General features: G+C 40.3%; 1 protein-coding gene across 34 annotated transcripts in view; it reads left to right on the top strand.

Annotated features, from left to right (window-relative positions):
• Nucleotides 1-18770, top strand: part of CADPS (calcium dependent secretion activator) — a 492336-nt gene that overhangs the window by 355157 nt on the left and 118409 nt on the right. For 11 of the 34 annotated variants that reach the window (XM_048488340.1, XM_048488315.1, XM_048488313.1 and 8 more), the window contains 4 exons: nt 7920-8026; nt 10247-10255; nt 14889-15045; nt 17405-17546. In XM_048488340.1, the coding sequence (XP_048344297.1) occupies nt 7920-8026; nt 10247-10255; nt 14889-15045; nt 17405-17546 (415 nt within the window). Of the gene's footprint in view, nt 1-4690; nt 4796-7919; nt 8027-10246; nt 10256-14888; nt 15046-17404; nt 17547-18770 lie in introns of all 34 variants that reach the window. The other 23 variants (XM_048488307.1, XM_048488324.1, XM_048488320.1 and 20 more) reach the window with 3 other exon arrangements.

Genomic DNA, 18770 nt, shown 5'->3' with positions numbered 1-18770 from the left:
GCTCAGGGGCGGCAGCAGCAGCAGAAGGCCATTGCTTTCACCTCCTGCATGTGAGCTCCCAAAGGCACCTGGTGGGCCACTGTGAGTAGCAGAGTTCTGGACTAGATGGACTCTGGTCTGATCCAGCTGGCTTGTTCTTATGCTCTTATGTTCTTACATCTGCCAAGCAACAGCAGTCTTTGTAAGGTTGCAGTCGCATCTCATGCTTCCAGTGCGACTGCCACCTTTGGGGGGGTGGGGATGAGAGGACCAGTTATATATATTAGGACCAAACAAAATATCGCAAAATAGTGAGGACAAGTTTTTACGTTTCCCACAACCTTTAGCTCTGCTTCAAGTTGAGTACAAAAATGGAGAAGATGAAAGGTATGATGGAAGTGCCCAAAGTCTGCAGATGGTTTCTTTCTTAAAATGGAGGCCAAGAGCTGTTAATGGTGACTTAGAAATGAAAGTTTCTACAAAGTGATAGCAGCTGGACATTTGCTATGTATCTGCATGGCACAGGTCTGTAGTAGAGTCAAAGGTAAAGAAGCAGTATCTGAGAACAAGAGTAAGAGGGAAGGAAGTGAATGGGAGCTGAGGCTGAAGCACGGGGATAACAGATAGTCAAGGAAAAATGAGGGCGCAAAAGACTGTGGCCCCTTCCTCACGGACCAATAAACATGGGCGAAGGGCTCTTCTTTGAACTGGTGAACATCTGCACTCAGCAGGAAGCCAAGTACAGGGCAGACATCTGCACTCAGCAGGAAGCCAAGTACAGGGCAGACATCTGTAAGAAGAAAATTTAAGAACACTAGGAGAGTGCTATTTGGTGTGTACAGGGTGTATTCTTTTATTTACTGGCAACCCACATTTGTTTAGCTCTCTCACATCAACAAAGTTTGAAGAGTTCCCCAGCCTCAGGAGTTTCCCTCAGTGGAAGTGGAGGCTTCAAATTTTCACTGAATGCTGCAGCATATAAAAAGTGCCACACTGGAGCAGACCAAGCATCCGTCCAGTCCAGCATCCTGCTTTATATGTGGCCTTCAGTGCCTCAGCACAACACCAGGCAGCAGGCCAACTGACCTCATTTGCATAGCATCTGCTCAGCCGCTATGATTTCTGTGATTGTGGTAGTCATGTAAGCTCCAGTATCCACCTACACAGCTCCAATGTGGAAGGGCTACTTCAGACAAAAACAGTGTATGAGCAGTACCCTTCCACCAGCCCCTTCCACAAGTCAATCATTCTCCCAAAGTACTCACATGGAGGGGCGCGGGGGTAGGGGTCCAGTTTGTGTGAACCAACTCTTAGGAAGCAAGGACACTTGAGTTCACAAGTACACATGAATACAGAGGAAGGTTTAAAAGTACTGTTAACAAACGAAAAGAATAGCTCTGGAATTTGGACTTTAACCAATAAAACACGATTCGATATTCCTACTGTTATTCCCTGCTTTTTATCATAGGAGGAAACAATGGCATCACGAGCCAGTGTTTGGCAGGAGCCATCTATAAGCACTTGCTGGCATCATCGGGGAATCAGCAGGGGTATTTTAATTACTATTGTGGTACACGTTGCAGAGCTGCAGGGAAATATGCCCAAATCCTCCCTGATCGCTTTTTTACAACTCTTTAAAAAAAAAAACAACCCTAGAGTGAGATGGAAACCACAGTGGGTCAGTTTCTGACAACAGCGCCATCGCATTTGTAGGTCATGTGTTTTAGGTTATATTTTAAAAACAACTTGATAAGGCCAGCTGCTATGGCCACTTTGTTTTGTGCTGTTTCTCCCCCCGCTCCCCCTCCCCTCCCCCTCCCTTCCCTTTCCCTTTTTTTCTGCTTTGGGCGCACTACAGGATACACAAGGAACACGAACTGAAGCTGCATCAACCCAGGCGTAATCGTGCTCGATGAAGCCGCAGGATCTAAAATGCCAAATCAAGCTTGAAATCTCTTTTTTTCTTCTTTGGGTTGCTGTAGGTGTCTAGGGCTGCAGCAACTGGCAGGAATGTGCCGCTGCTGGCAAGTTTAGTCACTCAAACATATTTAAGGCTGGTGTAGAGTTGGATTACTGCAGGGTGCGCTGTGCAGCTTGGCTGTGTCTCATGGGTGCAATTGTCCTCTGGCTTCAGTACCCTTTGCGGAAATGTCTCTCTGCTACATGCCAATCATATTGTAACTGACTGGGAGCTGGTCAGATATGAATTGACTGCAGAAGTACTTTGGTGACATAATTGACTAATGACTGGTGGATTTTTTTTAAAAAAAAAAGGTTGTTCCTATTGGTAGAAGTCCTGTTTGCTGTTAGTGTCCATTGTTTAATTTAGTATTAGCGCACTGTATGTAAAAACCTGACAAGAGTTCTCTAGATATGTTGCTATAAAGAAGCACGAGGCAGGTGCATTACAAGGCGTGATGTTCTCTCTGACTTGTCCTTCCTTGAGTCATGTCATAGAGAACCAGAGCACCACAAAGGCCGTGTTTTCAATCGTTATATAAATTGTTTCAGTGTTGGGGTGCTGTGTGGTTTCCGGGCTGTATGGCCGTGTTCTAACAGCATTCTCTCCTGACGTTTCGCCTGCATCTGTGGCTGGCATCTTCAGAGGATCTGATTCAGGGATCCACAGATGCAGGCGAAACGTCAGGAGAGAATGCTGCTAGAACACGGCCATACAGCCCGGAAACCACACAGCACCCCAGTGATTCCAGCCATGAAAGCCTTCGACAATACATTGTTTCAGTGTTCTTGCTGTCCTTTCTTAATCTGCAGAATTGTACGCTAATTTATGGCAGACAAACTTATGCTGGCCAATAAATCCTTTGAAATTTGCAGAACTATGTTTCCTATGTTGAATTTTCCCATATTCCCTAAATGCCATAGTGCCCAGCCTTAAAGCAGAAAGACAGGGAATGCTTTCATTTCTCAATGCTTTTATTTTTTTTTGCTCGGGGGCTTCTTCCAGGGAAGGGTTCTTAGGAGGCACTGTTATTGAATTCAGAAGTAAAAAAATTCCTGGTCCACTTGCCTTCCAGAATCATAAACAGAAAATGGAGAAGGCCGGACCGCTTTTCTATACTGTGTAGCTCTTAAGGAAGCCGGAATTCCAACCAGAGACGCATATGGAAATATTAGACAGAACATGTGTTCTGAGGTCCCCTCCCAGTTGCATTTGGAATCAGAACTCATATATTTAACATAAGGCAAAAATTTTGCTAGTCTAATCTCCCTTTCCTGTCTTTTGTGAGAGAGGAAAAATTAGACTGAGATGTTTTGGAGCACAATTCATTTCAAATTGGATTCATATCAAATCTTAGGGCAAGGAGAAAGGCAGACAAAAAGATTTTGCTGTAAATTGTGCATGTAACCTCACATTTCATGTGGTGTTTTATCTTAAAATGCTTTCTTAGTATAGGTTCTGGTGAGTTACCATGACAGGGACTAACTCAGTAGCAATAGGTCTGTAGCAAAATATATGCCATGTTGGTGAGCTGCGGTCCTACCAAAGGGTGGTACCGTAGATTAAAATGAAATATTCATCATAAAAATCATTGCAATAAAGCCACCTGGTGAAAAAGCAATCACACCAAAAAGTTATATGAGGATTTGGCCTGAAAGAACCCTCAGGAGGTCAGTACAACTAGGGCTCACCCCACACAAGCAGAAATCCTCTTTCTTTAAATATTAGGATCTCCCTGTCTCTCTCTCTCCCCCTCTCTCTCTCAAAAATGCAAACAAAACGAAAGGAATTTTTGGCAATAACCATCCAGATAAATATGCCAGACTCATTACAGACAGACTTATTTAGAGAAGTGCTTTGGCTATTAAAATGCTAATTTTAAATGTACAAAAAATATAAGAGAAATACATTCACCATATAGAATACATCACACACATATACACAAACGCCCATTAGAGTGGGTATTGCAAACTATATGACAGATGGGTCAAGTACTGATTTGCAGTATTCTAACATTTGGAATAGCAAAGGAACATATTTGATAGAGCTGGCAAGTTTTTATATATGATTCAGAATATAAAAGCCACTAGAATTCCAAGTGGAAAATAATGAGCTGGAAACAATCAGAAACCACACATTTTTTGTAAAAAAAAAAAGTGAGAAATTTGAGTACATATTTAAATTTTACAAGAAATGCTGCATAAGTATGTTTTTAACCTAAAATGGCATAACTTTTTTTTTTTACTGCTATCAGTCCTAGCAATGCAAGTCATTTCTGGAATCTCCTTTTTCAATTAATAAATCTGGAAATATCAATAAGCAATCTACATTAGACAATATTTCTTGCAACTATATAAGTACAAAAGGCAGGCAATGCTATCACATTCAACACATGCAGATGAAGGGTTTTTTTCCCCTTTTGGGGGGAAAAACTAAACGAAACTAATTGACTATACTAAAATCCTGCTTTTTGCACTTGGCTACATGAAATAACAATTAGCATTCACACTGAATTTTAAGCATCCTGGATTGTGAATTCTCGTAGCATAGTAGAATCTGTCGACTTCAAAAAAAAATGTTTGTTGTCATAATTGTGTAGTACTTGAGTTGATAAGCAAAACAGCCGCTATTCCACTTGTACTTTTATCATTTCTGCTTACTTTTCGTTCAAAATTTTCATCTTTTTTGTCACTGTTTATGAAGTCACATGTGTCTTTACTTTTGCTGTCTCTCTACATCATTCACGAACAGCTCGATCGTCAGTGCCCAAGCCCCCAGCTGGGCCCACTCCATCCACTCAAACGCAGACTAAAATGATAAATGAGATGTTGAAAGGCATACCTAAGCAAACGCCAAGTACTGTAATAGTTTTCCTTCCTTTTATTTCACCATTTTCTAGTTTAGCTCTCTTTTTTGTTTTGTTTTACCGTAGATTAGATATTAGGAAGCTAGTCTCAACCGTAGGCTTTTAATAAAGAAATTTCTAGTGCAACGCTTCCTAGAAATAGCACGGGTTTCAAAATGTCCACATTTTTCTGTCTAGCAATGTCTGACATATGCAACATTTTCAAATATCAACGTCAGCACAAAATAACATTGTTGTTGCATAACATTTTGCATGGGAAATGTGACACTGTATGATTTAAACAATGTATGAAATGATGGAAGAAGTATATTGTTTCGTTGGCCGATCAGTGCTCCAGCTATTTGCGGGAAATGAGATGCAGTGGATAGCAAGCAATTTTATCAAGAAGTACTGTTGAAACAAAATTTAGCTTGAGATTTTCATTTTATCTAGAGACAGCTTCTTGCAGATGAGCTTGTTATTAAACATATGCAAATCAGCCTCTACAGAAGTATGATGTGGGGTATGTTCACAATAACACAGAGCTATAGTAACCAGCACAGAGGTTGCAGATTGTTGCACTCTTCAAAATCTTTCCAAACTGTTAAAATCATTTTATGTCCTTTCCTCCTCCCCATTTTACTCCTGTTCCCTCCTTTTTCAAGCTCAGCAGGGTAGCATAGATCTGCACTGAAGCATATCAATGCCATGGACTTTATCTGTTTAGAATATTTATTCTATACTTATCCGTTCCACATGAAGCCTCCAAAGCAAATTATAGCATGGAAACCCTTGAGATGACTTTCTCTGCTTCGTGAACTGTTGACAGTGTAGCACAGCGTTGGGGATCAGACTGCCTCTCATTTAGATGAGTTTGAAAAGTAACCTCTCGTTGTAAAACACATGATCTTGAAGTTCTTCTGCACCCTGTGGAACCAAGATTTGGAACCAAGAACTGGAAACCTGTTTTGATTCCCAGGCCAACAGCTCTGAGCTATTCCTTTCACCACTTCCGTTGTTTCCTGGCTGGTGGAAGTGTTACTGAATGGGCAGGCTATTGATCGTGTTTATGCTGATTCTGTGCTGGAAAAAAAATCATGTAACTGGTCCTCTATGTGTTATGACGACCAAGTGCTAGACAGGCCAGATTTTCAGATAAAATGAACAGATGCCAAGAAAGATGGTATTCCTGTTCCTTTAGCATTTAGGCTAGAGGAAGAATTGCAATAGTTTCAGCTCTTCCCATTGATATTCATCTAGCAACTTTCTCTTCCACCCAAGTGTTAGAGGCACCAGAACACTGTCCTTCCTTGCCTCTAGTCACCTTAGTTCCAAAATGTATAAACACATAGGTTATTTTATTTTTAGTCTGATTCACACAGGTCACCATAACAATACCTGACTCCCTGTTAACAGATACAAAATATGAGTTTCCAGTTTAGGACAAGTAACTTACCATTTAGGAACTGTACCATAATTTATTGTTGAAGACTTTCATGGCCGGAATCACTGGAGTGCTGTGTGGTTTCCAGGCTGTATGGCCGTGTTCTAACAGCATTCTCTCCTCTGAAGATTCCAGCCACAGATGCAGGCGAAACGTCAGGAGAGAATGCTGCTAGAACACGGCCATATAGCCCGGAAACCACACAGCACTCCTGTACCATAATTATTGCAAAAAAAGAAACCCAAACCACAAACCCTGCTTACACACTAACAATGTAGGAGAAACAACACAATGATGGAATCATTTTTAAAGGTTATATTCAACAAACACCCAAGTATAATATTTTGAAAAACTGGTCCTATTGTTCTACACCCACAGACACTATGGCCGCTCCTGCACGGGCCAGAAAAGCCAGTAAAAGGACGGTAAAAACAGTGTTATAGGCAGAGACTTTGAATAGCCATCGCTGCAGAAACAAAGCTGCAGTGATGCAGCGGTGCTCCAGCGGGCCCACAACGGTTTATTTGAAAGTCACTGACCGAGTGTGTCTTTTCAACAACAGTGCTCAGCAATCGGCGTCATGCAAAGTGCCCGTCAGAAATCAGTGCCACAGAGCCCAGCCCCCACATTGGCAGTCCACACTGGCCAATCCTAGCGCCGAACGCCCGTGACATCTACTCAAAAAGAGCGCTGTTTGCAAAGCGCAGCCGTGCAAAGTGCCAGGGTTCAACCGATGCGCTACCTGTCTATGGAGCATCCACCCATGCAAATGCTCTGTTGCTGCAGTGTTGCCAATAACACCGACGGCACAGTGCTGTAATTGGCTGTGCAGAAACGGCCTACAACTTGATAGTAATTCTGAGCCAACATGTGGGACATATTTCACATACAGATCCCCTGAAATATGCTCTTCATTAATTTATTGGGTGGGTGGGGGAGGGAAAGTTTGCAAAAGCTGCACCAGCGTCAACACATTGATACACATTAAGTGTTCCCCTCTCTGGGACTTTGCTCTCTAGTACCTACCATGACAGCTACAATCCAGAGAGTGTCTTCATCAGCTGTTAGTTTGGCACCAGGTTTGTTTGTTTCCAGTTAGTCTTCCTCCTAGTAACAATGACATCATCATCTAGCCAGATGTGATTGCTATAATGTGATGATGTCCAGGTTGCTAGCATGAAGGCCACTTTAAAACAAAACTAGCAATAGAGCAGCAGTCACTAGGGGCTGTCAATAGCAGCAAACTGACATGAAAATAGTCATTGGTCCTCTGAGGCCTATTTCAAGTTCCCAGATACTCTGACATCACTGATTTGTAGCTCATATCTGCATAAATTGTGAAACAGAATGTTCTCTGTGCAGTTGTTACACCAAGGTGCTGTCTCTAGGAAATGTAAATTTCTCATTTCCACAACTTAATCGCTATCATATCAGTGCAAAGGAAAACAATTTGTACTGCATATTTGAATTCTAAGCTGGAGCACTGTTTCCATAATATAACAACAAATGTGGCTTTATGGTTTGCTCAGTACTAACTACACAGCATTTTAATCCTTGCATGATGTAGATTTTTACATTGCTATTATTAATTATTCTGGGATTTTTTTATTTTAAAAAATCACCTAATCTGTTGGCCTTACATTGATCTTATCCTGCTTCACTCCATTTTAATTCAAGTTCTTGTACTACAGAAAATGTAGGTCGATTAGTCACGCCTGCCAAAAAGCTAGAAGATACAATTCGCCTGGCAGAATTGGTAATTGAAGTTCTACAACAGAATGAAGAACACCATGCAGAGGTGAGCAGCAATGGTCTAAAATGGTTTCTGATCTGGGATCTACCACTGCTTTATTATGTTACATTTTTTTAATACCATAGGGTGAACATGGAGCAAAGCGAAACCAACCATTCTCCCCAAATAAAGTTAACATATGAATAAAACAATCTTGCAGAGAAAGATCTCTAAAAGCATTATTAAAGTACTAAAAATGCTGTAAGCCAGTGATACTCAATGGCTCAGGAGCCACCTGTGGCTCTTCTGAGCACCATGACCTAAAATGGCACCTGCCCCATGTTTGAGGAAAGTGGACAAGTCCTTTCCCCAGTAGTTGGGAGATGGTTCCCACCTTGAAACAGCTGCAGCTGGAAGAACGGGGAAGCTGAGAGCTTCCCTGAGGGGCAGAAGCTCTTTTGGTTGTTGGTAATTGCAAATGTGGCTCTCCGAGAGCTGCGGACTGTGTACCACTGTGCATTGCACGACTGAGCTAAAACGAAAACAATGTATGGTAGATTCTACCCTCTTATGCCCAAAATGTATTCTTGGGAATTATTCCATCACCAGTCCCATAGGTGATTACACATAAAGGAACTACTGTGAAAACTCTTTGTGTCAGAATGCAAAATCCACAAGGATCCTTCGGAGAGCTCCACTGCCCGGATTCCTGACTTCTCTTGTTTTATAGGTCTTTCTTGCAAAAGCCACATGGATGGCACAGTTCAACATAATTTTTGTTTGTGTGGGTTTCTCCATGGGTATTCTTAAGGAATAATTTTTCAGTTAACAATTCATATGTACATAACTGTTAGAAGCAATACTTTGGCTGTATGATTATTAAACAGTTGATAAACTGCAACATAAAAAATCAACAATCTAAGGTGTGAGATTTTATATATATATATATATATATATATAAAATCTCACACCTTAGATTGTTGATTTTTTATGTTTTTATGTTGATTTTTTATTTTATATATATATATATATATAAAAGTACTATTTGAGCTGACAGCTTCCTAGATTACATCACATTTCTGTAAACGTATAGCTGTTTATGGAACTTAAGTATACACTACAAGGATACAAGAATATTAGCTGGGCCAGACAAATACCTTAAACAGAGTTAGTACCATTTTGTCTATAGCCATAATACACCCTTACCAAGGATAAGCCGTAATGCACCCTGACCAAGGATAAATACTAATCTTGAAAGAGAAAGTAGTGTTCTCAGGAGTACCACTCGTAGAACCAGTTGGCCGGGACCCAAGCACTCATGCAAGGATACCACTGGTGTCTTCCCCTGTATCATTGCAACCATGGTTATGACAGTGCTGCGTCTTGTTCTTTCCTCTGCTGCTGTGCCTTGAAAGGACTGCTTTGCAGCACAGAGAAGTGGGCAGGGCCCCTCCTGCATACTTTCAGAGGAATTAATGGGCTTCTTAGGTCTCTGGGAACCAGGGAAGTCAGCTGAGGAGAAGGACTGTATAGCAAGTAAGTGTAGAGTTGGCTAACTAGGCCCTGTGTTCCAACCCTGTATCACTTTTCAGTTGCAGAGTAGCCTCAGTGTTGACACTACCTAAATATACACTTCTAGTAAAGGCAAATGTAGCTTGTTCTTGAGGATTTAAGCACATAGGTTAATGAAAATATGACTTTCACACCACTCAACAGCTATCGTGCATATGCTGTTACATGGGGTCAGGATTTCAGCCCACATGTGTAGCTTTCTTGCCTGTATGCAGTGTTTTTGTTTTTTTGAAAATACAGTGGTTTGTGATAGCTTTTTTATAAATGACCTTTTTACAATTCAGATAAAACAATCATTTGTTGTCAAAGGTTTTCACGGCCTGAATCAACTGGCTGTTGCGGGTTTTCCAGGCTCTGTGGCCATGGTCTGGTAGTTTTTGCTACCAGACTACAGACACACAGTGTGGAAAACCCACTACAGCCAAAACAATAATTTGTTCATAACTTTTTTTTAACACTGTTAACTTTAATTCCCTATTTTCGGAGTGCCTTCTCATTTGACATGTCTATATTGATTAAATGCAGTATTAAAATAAACAATTTCATCAGGTCAACATAAAATAATATAAATCCATTGTCTAATAAAACCATATGAGTAAAACTCATTTATTTCTAGCACTTAGCAATCCAGAAATCCCAACAAATGCCTGATTACATATTTAAATTTCCTCCCTGTTTTTCTACTGTTCATTCAATCTTGGATGATCCTGGCAGGGGAAAGAGGTATGTGACTAAACTGAATGAAAACAAGTCACCTCCTGTCATATTCCGTGCATGCCCTCTCGGTGCCATGTTTCCTGATGGGACCCTCCCTGGGACATCCTTGCTTTGTAACTTTTGATCCGAGGAATGTAACAGCAACCTCAGATGGAGCTGCTTGTGGAACTGTAGCCCTACATGACAGGGTCAATGTGGGGGAAATTTTCCAGCCCATGCATGTAGCAATGGGTGTATTTTTACAAGCACTTCAGTTACATCCCAGCACTTGTCCTACCTGCCTGGACTCCTTCCTCAGCCTGTTGTTTACCTCTGTGGCTCAGCATACACCTGATCTCTAGTTCACCCTGCTGGTAATGGAAATGAATAACCAAACAATTAGACAGTAACAGTAGCCCTCTTATAATTTTGCTCATTGTGTGTTATTGTTCCGGAATATACAATATTTATATATGGAGAGAAATTATCTGTTACTGAGGGGTGAAGCAACATCCATTTTCATGTGGTTAGGCAGCTATGAGTAATTAGAAAGGATATATTTCTGTGAGCTGTGGTGGCTTGTTTCAGGAAAATAATGTTGTTTCTCACTTCAGTATCTTGTTTTGTATAGCCCTTATCAAGGCTCAGAAATTCATAATTATTCAATAATAATGAAACCCTGAAGGCAAGTGGCTATGACTTTGAAGCACAGATGCTGTAGGAACAGACAAGAAATACAAACAGAAATACGATTTCTGGTTTAGGTTTTCTTAAGGACTGAATAATTCTGGTGGCATTCATAGTAAGATCACTTTGATGATTATGCAGGAGAATATCGAAGCAATGCGCAGCTCATTAACAGGCCAGAACATAAGTATCACCAGTGCCCCATATGCAGGAGTTGCTATATAAGACAATGCCAAAATAGGAAATTACCATATGGAAATCTTATTTCACGTGAAACTCATGGTCTAACATTCCCCAACTATGGAGTAACAGTAACATTATACAAGGGAATGAGGTATGCTCTGTTTCACGTGAAGATGATAGTTCAGTCAGTTGAGGTGCAGCCGTTGGGGAAGTTGTATGCTTCCGCATTAGAATATAATCCCAAATGAGTATGAGAATTATCATTCATTTTCACGCACTACCTTTGCCAAAACCATTATTTTGTGCATCACTGAACATGACACTTTGATACAACAGTATTTATGTCAAAAGGTATTTTTATTTTCAAACAGAAGTGGGGGGAGCGGAGCTAGGTAGGCACTAGGATCCAGGTGGAGCATTCTACAACAAAGAAGGTCTGCCATGCTGTGTTCTGTGGTAGAGGAATATACAATCTAATATAATTTTATGTAGAACGGAGTATAGTTAATTAGACAAATAAGGCCCATTTCACAGCATCTCACAACATGTACAAGTCCTTAAAAACTCCTAAAGTAGCTTTTTTAATAACCTGTTTTATAGCTCTGTAAACAAGTTTAAGTCTGTGCCATTTATCTTACGTTTCTCAAACCTTTTTTTCTACTGCAAAAGCTAAGTAGTAAGGATTTTATGTAAGGTACTAGTATAAGATGCTAGTATCATGAGTTTTCAATATCCCAATTCTCTCTCCATATATATGTGTGTGAATGTATGTATGAATATGTATATATGTATTGTACATCCTTGAAGACATACATATATACATGCATTCCATGGGGTAAGGTAAATAACGATAAGTACTGTGGTTAGAGAGGATTCTTTTCTTTCAGGTTTATAACAAAAAAGGTAAGTAGATGGCATTGAAACTTCACTCTGTTGAAAGGCATTGTTGAGGACAGCCATGTTACTTTTCCCACTTTGAGAAAGGAATGGCATATTCTGAATACAGAACGTTAGCTCTGCCTTTGAACAGTCTCCTTGCACTGTTAATTGAGTGCTACTTACAGAATTTAAGAGTTTTTCTTCAAAAAAATGTCCACACTCCTTTCTTCTGAATTTTTGAAGAATTTGTTCTTTTTTCTGTCTGATGGAAACCAGCTTTTAATTGCAGAATTCTGTAATCATTCTGTGGGCATTTGGAGAAAAAATATATTTTGCTTTTCCCCAACCCTAGGTCTGGGTTTATCTGTCATGTAGGGGTGGGATTCAGCTTAATTAATGCGAACAAACCTCCAAAAGTTAACAAAATAGATTTTTTTGCAGTCTGCCTTGAGTCTCTGCAAGAATTAAGTAAATAACTGATGCAAAAAGAGAGAGGGAACTTCAAATATAAGAATATTATTTTCAAATAGTTGTCAGAAAATATTTGTCATTCAAATGCCCCCCCCCCTTTTTTTTCTAACACCTGTGGACCCTGCCGTTCCTCCCTCTTCCTCCCCCCTCTCTTAGGGGACCATGAGTAGGACGCCATCGGTAATTCTGATATTAAGATGCTGCATTTTAATTGGGGGTTGATTTTAATATAGAGAGCCATATTTAATGATTATCTATAACTTGTTTTTACTGTGCTCTATCTATTTGTTTGTTCACCGCCCTGAGCCCTCTGGGGGAGGGCAGTTTATAAATACAATCAATCAATCAATAATAATAATAATAATAATAATAATAACTAGACATTTTCTGGAGTATGATGCTCATCTTCGGAACAGCTCTTTAGCATGGATTGTACTTTTAAATCCTGATATGGGGCAAATCACGATTCATCATTTTCTACAAAAAAAAAAATCAGTAGAAATATACACCAGTCATTCACACAGGAGCCTCCCAACGTCCCGATTTGGTAACATTGCATAAACTGGGACATAAAGCAGTACCTGGACAAACAGGGTGTCATTTGGGAGCACTTGGAAAGTGCCAGGAATCTCATTCTACTTGTCCTGCAAATTTGATGACATTCCTGTCCAAATGCATAGCATTCCGATTATGATGCATTGCTTGCAGAAAGAATGTCTTTAGCAGGGGTCCTCAACATCGTGCCCGTGGGTGCCATTGCACCCACCAACGAGTTCACAGGCACTTTCTAAGTGCTTTTTAGAGAGCATGTGAGGTCCAATGAAGTTTTTGTGCAGGGCTTCACATTGGCCATTAGAGACTGGATTGGCTGGGCAGATTTTTAAAAGCACATTGCTGTGTTAACAGCAGCCACCACAGCTCAAGGTTCTTCATAGCATGACTGAAGATAAGCTGTGTGTGAGCAAAAAAACTAACTAACTGAAAAGCAGTATGTTCATTGTAAGACATCCTGTTTAACAGAGCTTCTTCCAGAAATGTTTTGCAGTTGGCCCCACCTCCTTCAACAGCCATTTTGTGGTTGCACCCACCAACCTGTGTCAAAATTCTAAAAGTACCCACAGACTCTTTACAGTTGGGGACCCCTGGCCAATAGAGTAGGAAATAGGTTTACTTAAGAAACATTGGTAGTGTGGTTTGCATTTAGTGAATTATTTAATGTAGATGAATATTGGTTTATTAGTTACTTTTGTATAAATATCTATGCCAACTTTTTAGTGAGGGAAAGCGTGGAATCTAAAAAAGAGAATTGTCTTTTGAATTTGAACTGTCCATTCTCCCATTTACAAAGATAAGGTTGTCATTAACATAACAATCATTTTTTAAAATTTAGTCAGGGCTAATTAACATAATTATAATTTATTTTTTTAATTTAGTCTCCTTCAGTCACATTTCTTATTGTCCCCCTCCAAAGACTAGATTGTTTCTTAGCGTGTGTACCAACACTAGCCTGTTGAGAAGTAATCATGTTGCCTAACAATTAACGCACCAGGTTCTGTTGACAGCGCCACTGCATGCCCCTGAGCCAGAAGTGATTTTAAACACGCGTGCATGTGTTCCAAACACATTCACATCTGAGTCGTGAATGATGTGAATGTCACTTCGAAGAAGCTGCGCAGTGAATTCTTAAGGACCCATGCGCATGACAACGAGTTACTTCACTGATATTTCTTGGTTTTCAACCCTAGGTTTATTTCTGGCCATAGTCAAGTTGAAACTTGATTGTGGATGGATTTTACAATGGTATTGTTCAAAAATTGATTACAGCTCTATTGCTTTCTATAGTAATGCTACAAATCAGCTTGAATTTACTACCTACAAAAGTTCTGTAGATGCTTTGCCCAGTAGTTGAGTTTGAATTTTAACGTGGGATGTTTTAGGGCTGCCAAATTCCCATGCCACTGCAATTTTTGTGTTGTAATTCTGAATTCTCCTGACCCATTGAAAGCATTGCGGGAGAGAAAAGCAGAAAACCCACAAACACAGTGAAGAAACTCCCAGATGTTCTATATTTTAGATAGAGAATTAGTTGACCCCACCAGTAAATAGCATGATCCAAATCGAATTATGTGGGGTATTGTAAACTGAACAGACATGCCTCCTCTGTTGCATTATAGATATGTAGAAGATCTGATTCCACACTCCTTGAGAAGATCCTGCTTAAAAGTAGCAGGTGCTTAAGGATTGTCGTTTATACCACCTGTGTATTGTGTTCGCCTTTTTCACTGCTGTTCTCTTTACAATAAAGCTAGTTTTCTATAGGATGCATATTAGTTATTTTAATGCCTACTAATGAGGCACAAGACAAAATGTACTGGGGTTTTGGATAACACTCATTCCTTTCTCACTTTCCTTCTCCCCCCCCCCCCCAACACGTTTAAAGGCCTTTGCTTGGTGGTCAGACTTAATGGTTGAACATGCGGAAACCTTCCTCTCTTTGTTTGCGGTGGATATGGATGCCGCATTAGAAGTCCAGCCCCCAGATACCTGGGACAGCTTTCCACTATTTCAGCTTCTCAATGATTCCCTCCGAAACGACTGTATGTATAGTCTTTTGAGCATATAATGTTGTATGGTTGAAAACTGTTGCATTAACTATAATCTCTTTCAAGATTTCCCAGATTCCTGTGGAGGATCAGTAGCACTGGAAAGCATCCTTCAGCAATCATTTTAACTTACTCACTACATTTAAAAGAGCTGTATTGTTATTTATTCGGATTCAGGAAACTGTGACCCATGCCTTAACTTAGGGGTGCCAAACTCGTTTGTTACAAGGGCCAGATATGACATCAATGTGACTTGGTCAGGCCAGGAACTGGGGGGGTGGGCTGTCTTGACTGGCCCCAGAAGGGCACTTGGGATGTGCCTGTACTGGTGAGTTCGCAGCAGGGTGGGATAGCTGCCTGAAGAGGGCGTATCAGTCCCCTGAGTCAGCTGAGGTAACCCCTCTTTCCCTTGCTTCAAATTTGGCCCAATGAGCCCAGACCAGATGGGGAGCAGGGTTGCCTCAGCTAGCTCATGGGCCAGATGAGCCCCCTCAAGGGGATGGATTCAGCCCCCGGGCCACATGATTGACACCGTTGCCTTAACCAGTGCAGTGTCATTATCATTACTAAACAAACTTTGCAAGCCAACTGTGGAAAACAAAATCTGGTAGTGTTTGCTGGCAGTGTCGAAAGCCCCCTAGAGCAGTGGTTCTCAACCTTCCTAATGCCACAACCCTTTAATACAGTTCCTCATGTTGTGGTGACCCCCCAACCCTAACGTTTATCCATTTTACAGATGGAGAACACTGATGCAGAGAGGCGACCCCTGTGAAAGGGTCATTTGACCCCCAAAGGGGTCCCAACCCCCAGGTTGAGAACCACTGACCTAGAGGGTAACAGAAAAAATATTCAATTATTAATCATAATTCTTTTAGCATGGTAGAAAATGGAATGTAGTCTTTCCAGGAGTTAAATGAAGTATTGGATGCCAATAGTTATATTTGTGGAAACATCTAAGTTGGATGCAGAGCTAACATGAGAATGAAAGAGTCTCAAGGAGAAACTATGGATGAACCAAGTTTTCTTGTTCCATTTGAAGCCAGTGATACAGGTGCTTCAGAAACAAAGCAAGCAAAAAAGCAAATTTGTCACTCTGGAAATACTTCAGTTATCTTAGAAAGACATAACTCTGTTTAGAACTGCCCTGCAGATTTTAGGCTTCTGTTTTGCTTTTGGAGGTTCCTTTAAAATACCACTAGTAAATCAGTGGGGTGGGGAGAGGCTTCTTCAAAGTGTCAGCCGGAGAAGCTAGTGTGTTTTAAACTAGGAAGCTGTTCACTTCTCCATCCATATGATCAGCCAGTATGGTGTGCTAGATTATAGCAATAATACGGTCCTCACATCTTTCTTCTGCTTTCTGTCAAAAAAATCCCATTGATTTCATTCAGTGATTCCCAGCTGGTGGAGCAAGACTATCCGGGTTGTGGGACTCCGGTGTCACCAGACAGCAGATAAAGATTACTGCACACAGTATTGCAAAGATATATAAATGGGGCTGGTGTCGAATTCTAAGCACAAATTTATGAAAAATGTGAGCTCTAGCATCTTGTAACCTTCATGATGAAGAACCTGCAAAAGAACCTGCTTAAGGACATTTTTTGTGCTACAAGCATAAAACCATTTTAAATATTATATCTTCCCTACAAGACAGCTATAGATCCGTGGAAGTGATGGTCAGCTTGTCTCTGACAAGTTTTCTACCCTCTCACCAAACTACGAGATGTTTCATGATTCAAGCCAATTTTCATTTGTACTAAATACACCTTAAGACATGGGCTTATAGTCAATCAGACATTGGTCCATCAAGATCAATATTGTCTATTTGGATTCTTCAACATCTCAGGTGAAGGTCTTTCACATTACCTGATAATTTTAGCTGAAGACCCAGATAATTGAGCCTAGGATCTTCTGCATTCCTAGCAGGTAGAGACTCTGCCACTGAGACACAGCCATTCTCCAAAATTCAAAAGGATAACCTGTATAAAAATATACTATTTTTAATACCTATGGTGATATTTTAATGCATTTAATGCATAATTTAAATACTTTTTAAAGCATAAAAAACTACACAGTTGTTTTGCTTCTAGGTAAAGGTTGAAACTAAAGAGAACGATGTCATTGTTTGCTTCTTTCCAGTGAAGAAATCAATCCTGTAATTACTTTATCATAGCCTAATGAAATTGATTGAAAGTCAGTGAAAATCTGCGGTTTGATGAAAAAACAATCTGTTATCTGACAGGACGTTTGCTGTTCAAGTTATATTGTTTTACTAAGTTATGCTCAAAATATATGCTGTGCAATAATGCAACTGCTGATCGCTGTAAGAAATTTCTTATATTTGTATTTATCCTAGATAATTTATGCAATGGAAAATACCACAAACATCTTCAAGACCTGTTTGCTCCACTTGTTGTTAGATATGTGGATCTCATGGAATCCTCAATTGCACAATCAATTCACAGGGGCTTTGAGCGGGAGTCGTGGGAGCCAGTAAAGTAAGGAAACCTCCTTTGATACAACCAAAGTTTTCAGGTGCAAGAGGTCTCATGCACACATGAATCAGTAAAATGCTAGAATAGACATTCTGTGAATACCTTGTATTTTTGGTTGAGTGCTAAGAATATAAGACCTTTTAAAAGTTCAAATACGATAAGGCCTTTTTAAAGTTCAAAGTTTGAATAAACTACAAGATTAAGCAGTTAACTTTGTTTTTAATTCGTTAAATTATAGAATGTGACTATTTGGATGAATTGAAATCCTTTCATTTTCTTCGTTCTTGTATCCGTTAATAGTCTAGTCCTGGGGTTAGCAGCCCAAATCTAAACATTAGTGTTGTTGTATCTGCCTTCCTATCCAAGAATTATGTAAGATTTTGCAATAAGTTATCCTAAGTATTTATGAGACAGCATAATAATGTCAATTCTTGACAGCAACATGGTGGCTACTTTATTTATTTATTATTGATTGATTGATTTGATTTGTATCCTGCCCTCCTTCGACTCAGGGTGGCTCTGGTTTCTTTCTATGCTGCTGTTAATGTTTGGATCTAAGGTCGACAAATGCTAGTAGGGGTTAGTAACCAACTGCTGTTTTCTACCACGATGACTGTTTTCTGTTGCCCAGCTATAAAGTCCAATCCTGCCACAATATTAGTTGTCATTTTTTTTTGTTTAGATTTTTTTATTTTGATTCGTGTTTCTATGTTCTGTTGGAATATGTTATGTAGACCGACTTAAGCCATTATGGGAATCATGGTTTATTATTTTTCAAAGGAATAAATAAAATAAACCATTGATGAAGGAGGCAACCAGAAGCATTCGTGATACTTGGGTGCTGTGTGGTTTCCAGGCTGTATGGCCGTGTTCTAGCAGCATTCTCTCCTGACGTTTCGCCTGCATCTGTGGCTGGCATCTTCAGCCCGGAAACCACACAGCACCCAAGTGATTCCGGCCGTGAAAGCCTTCGACAATACCTTCGTGATACTGACAGGCATTCCAGGAGAGCCAGAACATCCCCTCGTTCAGGATCTCGTCAAGCCTCCTTGGGCTGCCCTCCAATTGATGGCCCCCTTTTAGCCTCTTCCCCACAGCTAAATTGCCCTGCTCTATGAATGCAAATTCAAGTAGGTTAGATTGGTCAGCCTGGGTCTGCAAGGGTGGAGCCTAGTGGTGCTTTCTGGCAGGTGAATGTTCCTTTTTTTAATTAAAGAAGGTTGTTGC

The sequence above is a fragment of the Sphaerodactylus townsendi genome, linkage group LG03 (genome assembly GCF_021028975.2).
Source record: "Sphaerodactylus townsendi isolate TG3544 linkage group LG03, MPM_Stown_v2.3, whole genome shotgun sequence".
NCBI classification, from domain to species: domain Eukaryota; kingdom Metazoa; phylum Chordata; class Lepidosauria; order Squamata; family Sphaerodactylidae; genus Sphaerodactylus; species Sphaerodactylus townsendi.
This window is presented reverse-complemented; position numbering and strand designations above follow the sequence as displayed.